This window comes from Camellia sinensis, chromosome 2 (genome assembly GCF_055761805.1).
Source record: "Camellia sinensis isolate YWXY chromosome 2, ASM5576180v1, whole genome shotgun sequence".
NCBI classification, from domain to species: Eukaryota; Viridiplantae; Streptophyta; class Magnoliopsida; order Ericales; family Theaceae; genus Camellia; species Camellia sinensis.
The window spans coordinates 224,302,992-224,320,077 of NC_138962.1; the positions used below are offsets into that span (position 1 = coordinate 224,302,992).

The following is a 17,086-nucleotide window of genomic DNA, read 5'->3' on the forward strand; positions in this document are numbered from 1 at the left end:
TCAGTCTCTTTGCTCCCTGAATGACAAGTTTAGCCGACCTATCTACGTTCAGTCTGTGGCATGTGACCTCAGGGTCAATGCCAAGCATCTCGTAGGATGTCCAGGCAAGCACCTCTATGTTTGCTCGCAAGAATGCTTCTAACTCTCTTTCCTCCTTCTCGGCCAAGCTTGAGCCGAAAAGGAAAAAACGTTATTCCTTCCCTTGCTAGACCGAAATTTTCTTCAAGGCTTCCTTACTTTTGTTGGTTGGCTCTTTGCCGACGTCATCCAGGACCTCCATGTCCTCATCCTCAATCTCAACTTCTTCTGCTTCTTGCACATTGCAGGTGGATTTCATTGCTACCATAGAGCAATTCTTTGCCTACAATTGATCCCCTCTGATCTCTTCAATTCCGTGCTTTGTTAGGAACCGCAAAAGCTGGTGCAGTGTTGAGGGAACAACCCTTATTGCGTGCAACCATGGCCTCCCTAAGGGAACAATTTGATCTTTGTCCTTATGTAGGCATTAATGTGGTCCAAGATGAGTACAGGGCTTCCTATTGACATTTCATCATCAATGAAGGGCCAAAATTATAGTTCATTCTGCAGGCTTGATATAGACATTCATCGGTATGATTTATATAAGGCATAACTTATAATCCTATGACTATTATTACATTGTGAATGTGCATAGTTGTAAGTCTCCAATCTAATTTTGTTGTACTTTTCATTTCTTTCTTTGTAGTTTATAAATGGAGCTTCTTTCAATCATTAGGAACATTCCTCACATTCACTTACATGAAAAACGGGACAATAAGGAACGATGGCATGGAGCTAAAATCCAAGTTGTTATTGAGGGGAATTGAACAACTTACCGTGTATGTAGCACTCAATTTGGCCCATGTCATGTGATTCCGTTGTACTTTTAGCCGTACACATAAATAACGAAGCAAAGCATTTATGTGATGTGTTTTGGAATCGTGTTTGATCAAATAAATTGAGCAACATATTCTTTTGCTGATGATAATCCTCTCAAATTCTATATTAGGCTTATCAATGGCATCACTGACGAAACTTTCTTTCAACTGGACTGGTTTCATTAGTGTGATGATTTCAAATATTGCATTCACTTGCAGGAATATCTATTCAAAGAAGCAATGGTAATGTCTTTCACAACATGTAATTATTCTTAGTATTCTAAATTGTGGTTTTTATTTTGATGGGATGGAAGAGTGTGGAAGAACACAATTAAGGTCCCCTGCTTGACCTTTAATAATGCTTGATTATCTCTTATGTTGCTTTCAACTTTTCTAAATGCAAGAAGTAATGGTGTTGAACACTTGACACGTGTAAGACTTCAAAGAGTACAGGATTTGTGTCCAATGTGCCTAGTTGGACATGCACCCAATATCTCTTGCTTAGTCTATTACGTAATTTTTATAACACTAAACTTTACCGACTAGTATCTTTTTATATTGTGAGTGACAATGTTAATATCAATTTGGTATAAATATAAAATTGTGGAAAGGATTTGTGTCCAATCTGTCATGTTTAGTTTGCAAGTGTTTTGTGTTGTAATGAAAAACTATTGACAATTCATTGTGCCTATTATTTTTTTTTAGTCTAGAATCGTGAATATAACTGTGAGTCTGTGACTATATGTAAATTATAACAAGAAGGAATGACATAAAGATTAAAAAGAGATGCAGACGCATAGGGTTAAGGCTTAACTTGTTGGGTTATGTTGTTGTTCTAGAAGAACCTGTAGTATTCAAGATGAGGTGCTTCAAAATAAAAGCATAAAAAAGCATAATAGTGATTCCTCTAATCTTTTTCAGCAGAGATGTTTGTCTATGAACTTCTAATGGGTTACACAATATCTTTAAAAATTTTGTACTGTTTATTGCTTATGTTCAGTTTGTTCCTTGATATAATTTCAGTATTGAATGTATTAGTTGATGTTTTAAAGTTATTTGAACTTTTTACTTCATTTCTATACTTCAAATGTGATCTTCATACATTGTCAATGATCCAGTTATGGGATAGCTGCAATTGTCAAGGACCAAGGAAGTTTGTTGTCCTACACCTTCGGTTTGACAAGGTATGGCCTGATTCTTTTATAAATATTTAGTGATCTGAGTATATAATTTTTTACTATAGGTTCCCTAGTGTAGAGAAAGAGGTACAAAATTTGACTTCATGCTTGATGTGCTTTGGTAATTTTCAACTTTCAAGACAATCGATTTAGGTCCTTCTCTATTGCTATTACTATGTAACTATGTTTTGTATACCTCATACACAGTCTCTGTCTGCCATCCAGTATACGCAGATTGCATGTTACATCTCTGCAAATCGGTGGGGTTGCAATTTTTTAGTGCTTAATGTAATGATCATATTTTTGTAAATATTTTTTTAATCCTTCCCCTATTTAAATTGTGTACTATGACAACTTAAATTATCATTAAAATTTTGAATAATGGAGAGCAACACTGTTACGATTATTAAAAATTGTAAATAAATGTGAGAGTGAACAATGATCGAAATAAAAGCAAAACAAAACCAATTCAGCAGAACACAGCCAAGTACACAAACTCCTATGCTAATAGAGGACATACAACACAAATTCACCCCTGCCAACCATCCACAAGTGAGCAAGACAGCAAAGCACAAGATAGCAAATAACACTCAGCATCAGGGTACCACTTGAACACCCTCCACCCCTGTACACCAGGTCACCACCTGGCACTCAAACCAACCTCTAGTGTAGATATATTTGTCTTAATTTAGTCTTTTTGCTCGATATCTTAATTTAGTCTTTTTGACCTTTTCCATTTCCACTTATCATGCAAAGAGTGGATATATTTGTTATTGAGCCATTAGTTATCAAATTACAATGTGTTTTTTATTATTTTTTTATTACTTGGAATATAAATATAATATTTTTCATTTGTTTGTTTTCATTGTTGATTGCAACAGTTGACTGCTCGTAGATGCCAAGAATGTGGACAAACACTTCCTCCAACCTATCAACCCCCGGCTGACGAAGATTGGTCAACTGGAATTTTTGGGTGTACTGAAGATACCGACAGTTGTAAGTGTTCTATCTGCTTCAACTTTTCAACTAGTGGCATTCAAGTTTTCACATTAAGTTGTCAAGTCGTGTACATATAGAGAGGGGGGGAGGGGAAGTTCACTCATTTTTCTTTAATTAAAAATCTAATTTCAGCATCCTTTGTCAAATAGAGCTCATGTCTAACTGGGATTGTGCATGTTTAGCATAATTATACAAGATAGACGCAAATAAAAATGATCTACATGGTATAATAGCAATAGTTTCACGGACTGGCATACGAAATTAACGGAACAATTTTTTCTAGAATTTGATGCTTAAAACTCAGTTAATATGAAAAATAAAATGCATTATTTATACATCTAAATTTACACACAATAATTGCTTCTTCTTTGGATAAGGATGTCTGAATGTATTTTGTGTTTTGCATTACTGAGATCCTCATTTATTTTTGAATCATTTGTTCATCTTATAGGCTTGACTGGACTATTCTGCCCATGTGTGTTATTTGGACGTAACGTTGAAAACTTGAACGCTGATATCTCTCAAAGGGCTGCCTGTGTTGGTCATATCATATGTGTCGAAGGTGGTATGACATTTGCTGCATTGACATCAGTTCTTAATGGCATTGATCCACAGACATTATTTCTCATTTATGAGGGTCTGTTCTTTGCTTGGTGGATGTGTGGAAGCTATACCAGCATGGCTCGGCAATCATTGCAAAAAAAGTATCATCTAAAGGTGATCTGAATTGCATTATTAAAGGCTTATTATTTATTATTTATTTTTTTTTTAAGACTTGAATTTTTTAGTACAGTGTATTTAAGGATGGATAATGGATAATGTCTATTATAAATTTAATTAATTTGCTAATTTTGTTATTTTTCATTAACAAAAAATTGTTTGGCGCTTGTAATTGATTTTTTTTTTTTGTTGTAGCAAACCCGTATATGATTTTGTTTTTAAGAAATAATTATTTGCGACAGTAAAACAATGGTCGCTAAAAGTGTTTTTTATTTTTTAATTTTTTTTTTTGCGACGGCAAAATAGCTGTCGCAAAAAATAGTTTAGGTGGTCGCAAATAATTTGCGACTGTTGTTTTGCCGTCGCAAAAAGTATTTGCCACTCCCACATTTGCGTCCCCCATTTGCGGTCGCATAGGCCGTCGCAAAAAGTCTTTTGTGACTGTATTTTTATTATTTGCGACGGCTTATGGCGGTCGCAAAAAGCATTTTTTTTAGTAGTGACGTGCATGATCAAGAGAGAGACAATTACTTGGAACCATAAAATTTTTGGTCTTTTAGAGGCAGATTAATGGGCACCCCACATTCTTCGGGAATAAGAGAGATGCGAGAGGGTTTGTAAGTTCCTAGTGCACCCAATACTTGCACACATAAACCGGTCACAAAACCATGTTGTCTCCAATTCAGTGACCTTTTTCTTCATTCCAAACAAGCATGCATTGATTTTATGCACATATTTGTGCATGAGAGAGGGAGAGCTGCTTGGAATTAATTGTCAAAATTTTGATCACATCATTAGGTCTAAAAACCGAGTTTGTACACATTTTCTATTTTAGTTTATTGGATGCAAATTAATTTGCACCTCATATTTTTGGGGAATAAGATGGATGTGAAAGGGATCATAAAATCCAATTGCATCCAATGCTTGGACATAGAAATCAATCTTAAGAATGCGTTTCGACTTCATTTTTGTGACCTTTTTCTACGTTTCTATAACAGGCATACATTGATTGTGTGCATGTGTTTGTGCATGACCGACAAAGATAGATAGATACATACATTGTTAGATAGAGATTTACTTTTAAAAAGTCAAATTTTTGGTCTATCAATGGCAGACTAATGGGCACCCCACACCCAATACTTGTTAGGCAATCTTCACTGTATTTAAATTAATTAAATTCTATTGTGTACTAAACAACAACCAGAATATAAAGAAATAAAGAAAAGGAGAGAATATGTTTGATTACAAAAATCAAACTTGAAATAAAAATATATAAATAAAAAACAGATTTTATTTTGTTACAAAAACAAAATTAAAATCTGAATAAATAAACAAATAAAAACAACACTGAAAGTAAATTAAATAACTTACTTGATTTAATTTCTTCGAATTATTTTTCTGATCAAGTCCAGTGTTTGACACTGTGTCCTTAAGACAGATTCGTCCTCTCCACGGTGCTTTCAGAATTCGGACGTCTATCTCCCAGGATGAAATGATCTACCACAAACAATAGCAGCACTACTAATTGTTTGCCTTACGAACACACTAAGTGTTTACACTCTTTCTTTCAGAAATAAAATGCAGCAAGATGAAGAATAGAATTAACAGAGGTGAAATACGAAATTTCTGAATGAAAACATCAAATGAGGGTGGTCCTATTTATAGATGTGAAGGTGGCTCTTGGATTTGAATTGAACAGGTATGTGGCTCTTGGTTTTGAATTGAACAGGTATGATACCTGTTGGATTTGAATTCAAACAGATAGCAAAACGGGAAGGGCCCTGTTTGGGTGTGCACTAATTCCAAAACAGTTTATTTCTGTTTGAAACCGGGAAGGGCCCTGTTTGGATGAACAAAAAATCCAAACCAATTTAATTTGAATTTTGGATTTTATTTTAATAAAAAATTAAATTAAATTCAAATGTATTTGGCCCAAAAGATTAGAAGCCCAACCCAACCACACACCACGCACCCGCGCCCAAGCCCAGCCCGCCCGACCGGACGGACGGCGGCGGCGGCGCGCGCGCGCGTGTGTGGTGATTTTTGAGTCCAATGGGTCTAGCCCATTTTGCCCATAACCTCTCCCTCTAAAACACTTGGGTACCCCTTGGGGCACACTCCAAGTATCTCACCCTAAGCCTTATAAACCCTTTCAAAACTTCCCACCAAATCAATGTGGGACAAGCCAATTTACAACCTTAAGGAATTTCCACCAAAACTCCATTTCCATGGAGCACACTTTGGCTTCAATTTCCCATTCACTCGGTAATGGTTTTGAGCAACCAAATATACCACGTGAATCACAATGCCGCATAGAACGCGTTACCACTTTGACCCGAGTAAATCGACACTCGGGGCCCACCTAAAAAATAGACCGAACTTAGGAAAAAATTCTGGTTTTATCCAGAATTTTATAACCATTTCCAACAATCCCCCACATGAATGGAATTTGATGACAACGGAAATGCAACAATATGCAGACTTTAACGAAAGAGTATAAGTCGAAAATATCTTGCATCAAGATAGGTAGTTTTCGGCTTTGAACCTTCCCTAATGATAACCTATCGGACTTACTGGCTAACCAATGGACGCGATGCCTTGAATTGTTCAGCCGTTTGTGTATGCCAAGACAATAGATTTCACACAAAATATCCTCTAACACATCGTGGTTCTCACTGTTGTGTTCATTTTGGCCTTGAACGCACCTGGTTTTCATAAGTGTTTCTAGAGAATTTAGCCTTTTCATTCTCATAGAACCGGCCCCAGTTCAACACTCATATAGGTGATTCTTATTGTGAGTATCTCCTTATACTCATCTTGATTTTATGTCTTAATCAAGATATAAGTAATCATTAAAAGCAAAGCTTATCCTTATACCCCTGCAGACAACATATGTTGCAGATATCACTCTCACCATAGGAATGGGTAGAAATTTTTAATCCCTTGGTGATTTCTGGCGAGCCATACATAACTTAGTTGTCCCTTTGAACTTATTTCTTGGGATCTCCAGTCATATAAGTAGGGTTACCATTATGACGACTCTTATGTAATAGGCTTTAATCCCATCCCCTTCGATGAACTATACACTAGCTCTTTTGTCAAACCTTTTGTTAACGGATCCGCAATATTCTCTTTAGATTTTATATAATCTATTGAGATTATTCCGTTTGACAACAATTGCCTTACGGTATTATGTCGACGACGTATATGTCGTGACTTACCGTTATACATGTGATTCTGTGCTCTGCCTATTGCAGATTGACTATCACAATGAATGCAAATAGCTGGCACAGGTTTTGGCCACATTGGAATGTCTTCTAAGAAGTGACGAAGCCATTCTGCTTCTTCACCTGCTTTGTCTAAAGCAATAAACTCGGGTTCCATTGTGGATCGTGCAATGCAAGTTTGTTTCGTGGACTTCCAAGAAACAGCAGCGCCTCCTAGAGTAAAGACATATCCACTTGTGGATTTTGAATCTTTAGTATCCGATATCCAATTGGCATCACAATAACCTTCGAGTACTGCTAGATATCGAGTAAAGTTCAAACCATGATCACGAGTAAATCTTAGATATCTAAGAACTCGAATGATCGCTTTCCAATGGTCTTCTCCAGGGTTACTAGTGTACCTACTCAATTTACTGATAGCATAAGCCATATCAGGACAAGTACAATTCATTAGGTACATTAGGCTTCCAATGATTTGGGAGTATTTTAACTGAGACACTGCATCACCTTTATTTTTCGATAAATAAAGACTGATGTCTACAAGTGTTCTAGCTAAATTCAAATCATCCTTGATAAATTTATCAAGAATTTTCTCAATATAATGAGATTGAGATAATGCATATCCGTCAGATGTTTTAGTAATTTTCATTCCTAATATAACATCTGCGACCCCCATATCTTTCATATCAAATCTTTTGTTAAGCATCTGCTTAGTTGATTTGATCATGTTTTGACTGCTTCCAATGATAAGCATGTCATCCACATAAAGACAAACTATGACATATCCTTGGTCAGTGTTTTTAACATAGACGCATTTGTCACATTCGTTTATCTTAAACCCATTAGTAAGCATTGCATGATCAAATTTTTCATGCCATTGCTTAGGTGCTTGTTTTAATCCATAAAGGGATTTTACAAGTCGACAAACTTTCTTTTCTTGCCCTGATACTACAAACCCTTCGGGTTGTTCCATATAGATCTCTTCATTTAGATCACCGTTTAAGAAAGCTGTCTTAACATCCATTTGATGTATTTCTAAATTAAACAACGCTGCTATAGCAATAAGCATGCGAATAGATGTTATTCTTGTCACAAGGGAATATGTGTCAAAATAATCCAGACCTTCCTTTTGTCTGTAACCTTTAACAACAAGTCTTGCTTTATACTTGTCAATTGAACCATCTGCTTTCATTTTTCTCTTGAATATCCATTTATATCCAAGAGGTTTAGAACCTGGTGGAAGATCCACCAATTCCCAAGTATGATTTTGCATAATGGATTCAATTTCATTATTAACAGCCTCTTTCCACAAAGGTGCTTCAGGACCTGTCATTGCTGCCTTAAAGCTTTGAGGTTCATTTTCTAACAAGTATGTCAGAAAATCTGGACCAAAGGATTTTAATGTTCTTGCTCTCTTACTTCGTCTAGGTTCATCATTAGTTAAATCCTGTTGGTCACGACTATTACTAGTCTCTTGTGTTTGATTGTCATTAGTCTCTTGACTTTGTGTACAATCATAAGTTCTTTTCTGTGAACTTAATTCCTGTCCTTTCTTGTAAGGAAAGACACGTTCAAAAAACACAGCATTCCTGGACTCTATAATAGTGTTCACATTTATATCAGGTATTTCTGATTTATAAGTCAGAAACCGATATGCACTACTATTCTGAGCATAACCAATAAACACACAATCTACTGTTTTTGGTCCAATCTTTGTCTTTTTAGGAACAGGTACTTCAACTTTTGCCAAACACCCCCACACTTTTAAGTATTTGTAGGAAGGTGGTCGACCTTTCCACAATTCATAAGGAATGCTTTTGGTTTTCTTGTGGGGTATTCTATTAAGAACATAATTAGCAGACAATATTGCTTCCCCCCACAAGTTCTGTGGTAAGCCTGAACTTAGTAACATGGCATTCATCATTTCTTTTAGGGTTCTATTCTTCCTTTCAGCAATTCTATTTTGCTGTGGAGAATAAGGGGCTGTAGTTTGGTGAATAATGCCATGTTGTGCACAAAATTCATTTAATGGTGCATCATATTCACCACCCCTATCACTTCTAACCATTTTAATGGTTTTACCAAGTTGATTTTCAACTTCTGTTTTGTAGAGTTTAAACATTTCTAAAGCTTCATCTTTACTTCTAAGTAAATAAACATAACAATATCTTGTGCAGTCATCGATAAATGTTATGAAATACTTTTTGCCTCCTCTAGTTTGAATAAATTTTAAATCACATACATCAGTATGAAGTAATTCTAGAGGTTCGGTTTTTCTTTCAACCGATTTAAATGGAGCCTTAGTTAGTTTCGCTTCTACACAAATTTCACATTTATGATTAGGATTAATTTCAAACTTTGGTATATAATCTAAACCAATTAATCTACGCAAAGCATCAAAATTCACATGTCCTAATCTACCATGCCATAAATTTGACTCAAGAATATAAACAAAAGATGTGTTATTCTTAGTCATAGCAACTTTCGGTACAACTGTCATTACATTCAACTTAAAGAGACCATCACTCATGTATCCCTTACCAACATACATACCACTCTTTGTTAATACAAATTTATCAGACTCAAATACAAGCCTAAAACCATTTTTACTTAACAAAGACCCAGAAACTAAATTCTTCCGGATGTCAGGTACATGCAGTACGTTGTTGAGGGTCAGTTCTTTCCCTGATGTCATCTTCAAGATCACTTTCCCTTGTCCAGCCACAGTAGAAGTAGAAGAATTTCCCATGAAAAGTTGTTCACCATTTGCAGCCTCATTGAAGGTAGTGAACATCTTCTTGTCCGCACATATGTGACGAGTTGCTCCAGTGTCAACCCACCACTCTTTGGGATTTCCAACCAAGTTAGCCTCAGACACCACAGCAGAAAGGTTGATGTCATTCACTCCGTCAGAGATGTAATCCAATTCTGTTACATTGGCCTGATTGGTGGTCTTCTTACTTGTACTTCCATGATTCTTTTTAGGGCGGCGGCAGTCAGAAGCTCGATGTCCAGTTTTGCCACAGTTATAGCATTTTCTTTTGAAATTCTTGCTACTATCGCCTTGTTTAGGACCATCTCCAGTAAACTTCCTCTTTTTGTTATGTGGTTTATGAACTTGTTCAACCACATTTGCCTTGGACTCAATGGGATTTTTCCCATTCCTCTTTTCAGCCTTTCGGTTATCTTCTTCAATTCTTAATCTTACAATCAATTCATCCATAGTCATCTCTTTGCGTTTATGTTTTAAATAATTTTTGAAATCTTTCCAAGCCGGTGGTAACTTTTCCACTAAAGCAGCGACTTGGAATGACTCGCTAAGAGACATACCTTCTGAATGAATATCATGCAAAATTATTTGAAAACTTTGAACTTGAGATATTACCGTTTGGGAGTCTACCATAACAAAGTCCAGAAATTTACCGACGACAAATTTCTTCGTGCCGGCATCTTCTGTCTTGTATTTTTTCTCCAAAGAATCCCACAATTCTTTTGCTGTTTTCAGAGGACTGTATACATTATACAGCATATTGTCAAGGCCATTTAGGATGTAGTTTCTGCACAGGAAATCTGAATGTTTCCAAGCATCTACAGCGGCAACAACTTGCCGATCACTTTCACCCTCTTTAAGTGCTGGAGCCTCTTCATGGAGAAACCGGGCCAAATTAAGAGTTGTAAGATAGAACAGCATCTTCTGCTGCCATCTCTTAAACTCGGTACCATTAAATTTTTTCGGTTTTTCTCCATGATTAATTGGTACATGAACATGGTTCTGGATAGGGACCGATGTAGGTGTAACAATAGGAGTACCACTGCCAGATGCAGTTTCAGTTGTAGTAGACATAATCTCTGATTACAAAAATCAGAAAATATTAAAACACAAATTAATTTTCTAGTTACTAAAACCAGAAAATAATTATAACAACAAAATAATTTTATTTTCCTTGTTACTAAAACTAGAAAAATAAAATATCACAAGAATTTTCTGTAATACCAAATAATATTCTGAATTGTTAATGACACCAGTATCGTACTACTAGTTGTTGTCAAAGAAAAGAGACAGTATATTACTACTATCTGTCAAATAGCATAAATCACTATTTGTTTTTCCAACCAGAATATTAATTTGAAAACACAGAAAATTAAATACAATGAAGATACCCAAAAAGGACTCTGTCTTAAGATTGTTAGGCAATCTTCACTGTATTTAAATTAATTAAATTCTGTTGTGTACTAAACAACAACCAGAATATAAAGAAATAAAGAAAAGGAGAGAATATGTTTGATTACAAAAATCAAACTTGAAATAAAAATATATAAATAAAAAACAGATTTTATTTTGTTACAAAAACAAAATTAAAATCTGAATAAATAAACAAATAAAAACAACACTGAAAGTAAATTAAATAACTTACTTGATTTAATTTCTTCGAATTATTTTTCTGATCAAGTCCAGTGTTTGACACTGTGTCCTTAAGACAGATTCGTCCTCTCCACGGTGCTTTCAGAATTCGGACGTCTATCTCCCAGGATGAAATGATCTACCACAAACAATAGCAGCACTACTAATTGTTTGCCTTACGAACACACTAAGTGTTTACACTCTTTCTTTCGGAAATAAAATGCAGCAAGATGAAGAATAGAATTAACAGAGGTGAAATACGAAATTTCTGAATGAAAACATCAAATGAGGGTGGTCCTATTTATAGATGTGACGGTGGCTCTTGGATTTGAATTGAACAGGTATGTGGCTCTTGGTTTTGAATTGAACAGGTATGATACCTGTTGGATTTGAATTCAAACAGATAGCAAAACGGGAAGGGCCCTGTTTGGGTGTGCACTAATTCCAAAACAGTTTATTTCTGTTTGAAACCGGGAAGGGCCCTGTTTGGATGAACAAAAAATCCAAACCAATTTAATTTGAATTTTGGATTTTATTTTAATAAAAAATAAAATTAAATTCAAATGTATTTGGCCCAAAAGATTAGAAGCCCAACCACGCACCCGCACCCAAGCCCAGCCCGCCCGACCGGACGACGGCGGCGCGCGTGTGGTGATTTTTGGGTCCAATGGGTCTAGCCCATAACCTCTCCCTCTAAAACACTTGGGTATCCCTTGGGGCACACCCCAAGTATCTCACCCTAAGCCTTATAAACCCTTTCAAAACTTCCCACCAAATCAATGTGGGACAAGCCAATTTACAACCTTAAGGAATTTCCACCAAAACTCCATTTCCATGGAGCACACTTTGGCTTCAATTTCCCATTCACTCGGTAATGGTTTTGAGCAACCAAATATACCACGTGAATCACAACGCGGCATAGAACGCGTTACCACTTTGACCCGAGTAAATCGACACTCGGAGCCCACCTAAAAAATAGACCGAACTTAGGAAAAAATTCTGGTTTTATCCAGAATTTTATAACCATTTCCAACAATACTTTGCACACAGAAACAAGTCATAGAACTGTGTTCTATGTCCGATTCTATGGCATGCTTTTGTGTTCCTTGTAAGCATGTATGTATTGACTGTTTGCATGTGCTTGTGGATGATTGAGAGAGAGATAGAGAGAAATTATTTGGAATAGTCATATTTTTGGTCTATTAATTGGAGGCAGATTGGGCACCCCACCACGCGAGAGGGATCGTAAGGTCCAAGTCCAACTGCACACAATGCTTTCTTTATGCAATTGCAAATAGAAATCCTATCTGGTTTTGTTTTTGCCAAGTTATTTATGGCCTTAACACCTGAACAACAAGCCTTTGATGGTCCTGCCTCCAGATCTGAGACTAAAAGGCTTCCATTTAATGAATGAAAGGCATGGGACCAGTTTAACAACTTTTCGGCACAAAGGTGCAGTCGTATTCGTAGTTGTACTCATAGCGGACATGAGACAACTAGTAATAGAATGACCGAAAGCACAACCAGATGATGCATGTTTGCACTTGAGAACAGAGATATTCATAACAATATTTTGATTTTTGATTTTTATTAAATGAATAAAATATTTAAAATTATTACAAAATATTAAAATTTAAATATAAAGGTGTAAATACTTTTCGGCTTAAATCGTCGGACATTTCATTGCAATTTTTATTAAATGAATAAAATATTTTAAATTATTACAAAATATTAAAATTTAAATATAAAAGTATAAATACATTTCTGCTAAAGTCGTCAGAGATTTCATTGCAATGAAAAAAGTTCACTCTCATCAAAGTTGAAATTGACGTTCTAAGTTTCAATTATCAAGGTTCTCACTTGATTTTGAGTTTTGTATTTTTTTTTGAAGTTAGTTATATTTAAACCATGTTTTAGACTAGGTGTTTGGCATGCACTAAAAAATATTTTTTTTTTGTATACATGCACTTATTTGGATTATATCAATCAACATTTATCAATATTTCTTCTTTATTTTTCTATCCACTTTCTTTAATTTTCGACACATTTTTTTTATAAAAAATCAAAAAATACATTTATTTAAAACATTCCAAACCATCCCTAAGTTTAACAATAGTTCAAGATGAGTTCTCCAGATGCACAATGCGCAAGCCTTTGAAGAGTGTCACCTAAAAATCAAAATCTTGATGTGTTTTGTCTTAGCCTCAACTCGAGGCGAACCTCGATGCAGTCTCAATAAAACTTTTTAAAACCTTAGTTCAATCCTGTCTTAAAAGCCCAAACACTACCTAAACTATATTTTGAAGCCAATGAAACTAAAAAAAATAACCAGTCGATTAAACAAATCAGCTTAATTGGATTATCATTTTTATCCAATAAAAAGATTGTTCTTCACTAATAGTTGCTTTTAAAAGTTCAATACACATCCATGAGAGATTACTTGAGGCCAACTAGACATCAGTATAGTTAATTTCTTAGTCATCAAGAAGATGAGAAGAACTTCTAATAATTACAATTTACACAAATAGAATTCATGACACATATATAACTGGTGGAAAATGCTACGTACTCAGAAAAATATATACATAATCTGTCTAAAATTTAAATTTATGATGTTGATTTGTACTTGGAATGGTTTGGGTCTCACCTAGAATGAATTTGATCAACATATTTAAATTCTGTGTATGTGGTGTTTGAGTTATTTATTTATTTGTCTTAGTATTAATAGATTTTGTTTTATTCAAAGTAATGTTAAGTATTTTCCTTAGTCACAAACTAGGACATCATTTCAAATTTGTAGTATTTTCTCAGATATTGTGTCACGCTCCAAGTTCCGTGACAACGCCGCACACTCATTTAAGTGAGCATACAAGGCTAAGAGTCCAACACATAACCAACAATGTAAAATACTCCAATTAAATCCTTAATTGTCATAATGCTAAAATCTATAAAAATTGATTATTCTTATCATATGAAATTATCTACCAAGTCCACTAATAAAATCCATTAACAAAACAATAATCCAAGTACTTAAATCATAGTCCTACTCTCGGCACTCCCACATGTAAAAATAATCTCGCGCAACTCTACTCTTCAGAATCTGGAAAAAAAAATAAGGGTAAGCTAGATAACCCAGTAAATAACCAACCATCACTGCTAGCTGGATCAAGTATACAAAAATAAATAAATAAATCGATAACCAATAAATATAATTTTTTTCTACAGTTCAATAAATGAACAATTATTTGTAAGATGGTTTCATAGCTAAAAATAAACAATGTACAATACATTTTAAATGAAAAGCGAACAACATAATTCAAAGTAATTCGTTGTTCAAATCGATGGTTCGATATTCAGATGGTTCAATGATTTGATTCATAAAACCCAAGTCTTAATGACTACGGTCACTTAGACCGTAACAAGGCCCAAAACCACATATAGACCGGTGGTAAAGCCCCAAAAGAAACTAGTTTCTGTGCCAATAAATAACCCCTATTGGCTAGGGTCCAAATCATAGTCAGACTAGAGTGATGTTCAAAATTCAAACAATACACAACTTTTAAATAAAATTTTCGATATTTTCAGAATAAATATTTAGTACAATTTTCATAATAGTTCCACAAAATATTCAAATAATTTTCATAATAATTTTCGATACTGTTTTATACTTGATCCATATTTTATTTTAAGAGAACATGAAGGTTATGAATAAATACTTATAATTTTAAACGATTCAATAGGAATAAAAATATACCAACAGTGATAGAGGGTTACTTACATCAAACACTTAAAAACAATATTCCAACACTAACTCCAAACACTCAGCTCCACCACTTTAACCACACAAACCTAATAAATAAAACCTCAAATAAATTAATATTTTTACGTGTTACATGCACCCACAAAAGCCCTATCATGTTAGATTAATGTATTGTTTTAATATCCAAGTGATCAAACCATTCAACCCAACTTTATAGCCAAACACACCGTTACCCATAATACAAAACTCCATTGATTCTATTACCCATCCAAAGGTACACTTACACATTCCACCCAATTCTCAAAACCTAAGTAGGCACCTAAAGATCTACCAAATTCCCTTAATGCATTGATTGTTAAATTCCTCAACATAAACTTAACAATTAACAGTAAAGACAGATTTTACTTTAACCAATGGGTGTCCCAAAATAACCAACCTGCTGCCTCCAATCCCTATTGCAGCCTCACGTGAACCTCTCTTCTCTTTTTCTTTTCTTTTTTCTTTTACCTTCTCAAACCCTAGCCGCCTATGAATCCCCACCTCTGTTTTGTTTGTTTCCCAAGACTTAAAGCCATAATATATAGGTAGGCTTATTAACCTAATTTCTCAAAGTTACAAAATTACCCATCTAAGTAATAGAAAATATAATGCCATCTCATAACTAATTCTTTGATATTAATAAATGACCCATATAAATTAATTTAATTACTAATCTATCCAATAAAATAATCCTACACACAACTTGAGTTTTGCATATTGTACGTGTGATACGTGTTCCTTCTGTTTTTCCGACCTGGGGTTATTGCTTCTTTCATTTTTAATAAGCGAGGCAAGTAGCTATAAGTTATGTTTATTTTTTATTTTATATTTTCAGCAAGTTTTTTCCTCTGTCGCAAACTAGGACATCATTGGTATTTTTTCAATTTTTGCGTGTGTGATGCATGTTCCTTCGGTTTTTGTGACTTGGGATTATGCCGCTTATTGCTTCTTCAATTTTTAATAAGAGAGAAAAGTAGTTATGATTTATTTTTTATTTTTTGCAAAAAAGGTAGGGAAATATTTTTAGAGAATTAATGACCAAACACTATGCATACGAATCTATTGTTGTTAGATGTTTTATGTTTACTATATGCTCAAAAGTACTGCAAAGTACCCTACCGAGCCACATACATCTTGTGTTGGTTGAGAGTTTTCTATAATCCATATTGAGTATACTAGAATTGTTCTTTCTCACCGACATGGACATAGGTACACCTGCCGAACCACATACATCTTGTATTTTTATTTTTGTATGTGTTGTGTTTATTATTTTTACTGTTTTATTGTGTGATTCGAACCGCGATTCTGCACATCTATGATAGCCAAGATCTATTAGGAATGTGCCCAAAAAAATATATAATTGGATTGGGTTATTTCCTCTTTCCATGTATTAACTTCCCATTCACAGGTACAACCTTTAATTTCCTTCTCATTGTTGAATAGCATGCTCCTATCAAGAGAGAGAAAGGCTCTGTTTGGTGGTTTAGCTTGTTACAAGTTAAAAAATGATCATCAAAAAGTAAAAATTAAAAGCATTTCTTACTCAATTTTTAAATAATCACCTTTTTAAAAAAATTTAAATTATTTTTATATCATAAATTGTAAACAATGACTGTATAAACAATTCTGACATATTATTAAAATAATAAAAAAAAAATATTCTGCACTAAACAAACCACAAACTGATGAGAAGCTGGAGAGTTTACTATCCATGAATTACTTGCAATGATCGTGTTTGTTATTTACTTCAATAATTGCCAATTAATAATGCAATATAACTCATTTTATAATGTAATGCTTTAGGATGTTGTCAATGTAGGTGTCTATTGTGTGTTTTGAGAGAGAGAAAGAGAGAGATATAACTA

At 34.5% G+C, this 17,086-nt stretch overlaps 1 protein-coding gene across 1 annotated transcript; it reads left to right on the forward strand.

Annotated features, from left to right (window-relative positions):
• The first annotated feature begins 1,935 nt into the window (after positions 1–1,935).
• On the forward strand, positions 1,936–4,094 carry LOC114321388 (cell number regulator 6-like). The gene is made up of 3 exons (XM_082913674.1): positions 1,936–2,080; positions 2,956–3,070; positions 3,525–4,094. The coding sequence occupies exons 1-3, from the start codon at positions 2,006–2,008 to the stop codon at positions 3,797–3,799; spliced, it is 465 nt and encodes a 154-aa protein (XP_082769800.1). The 5' UTR covers positions 1,936–2,005; the 3' UTR covers positions 3,800–4,094.
• The last annotated feature ends 12,992 nt before the right edge of the window (positions 4,095–17,086 follow it).

Coding starts and splice junctions, on each gene's coding strand:
- LOC114321388 (XM_082913674.1), top strand. CDS start 2,006: ATGATCCAGTTATGGGATAGCTGCAATTGTCAAGGACCAAGGAAGTTT. Junction 2,081..2,955: donor TACACCTTCGGTTTGACAAG/GTATGGCCTGAT, acceptor TGATTGCAACAG/TTGACTGCTCGTAGATGCCA. Junction 3,071..3,524: donor TACTGAAGATACCGACAGTT/GTAAGTGTTCTA, acceptor TTCATCTTATAG/GCTTGACTGGACTATTCTGC.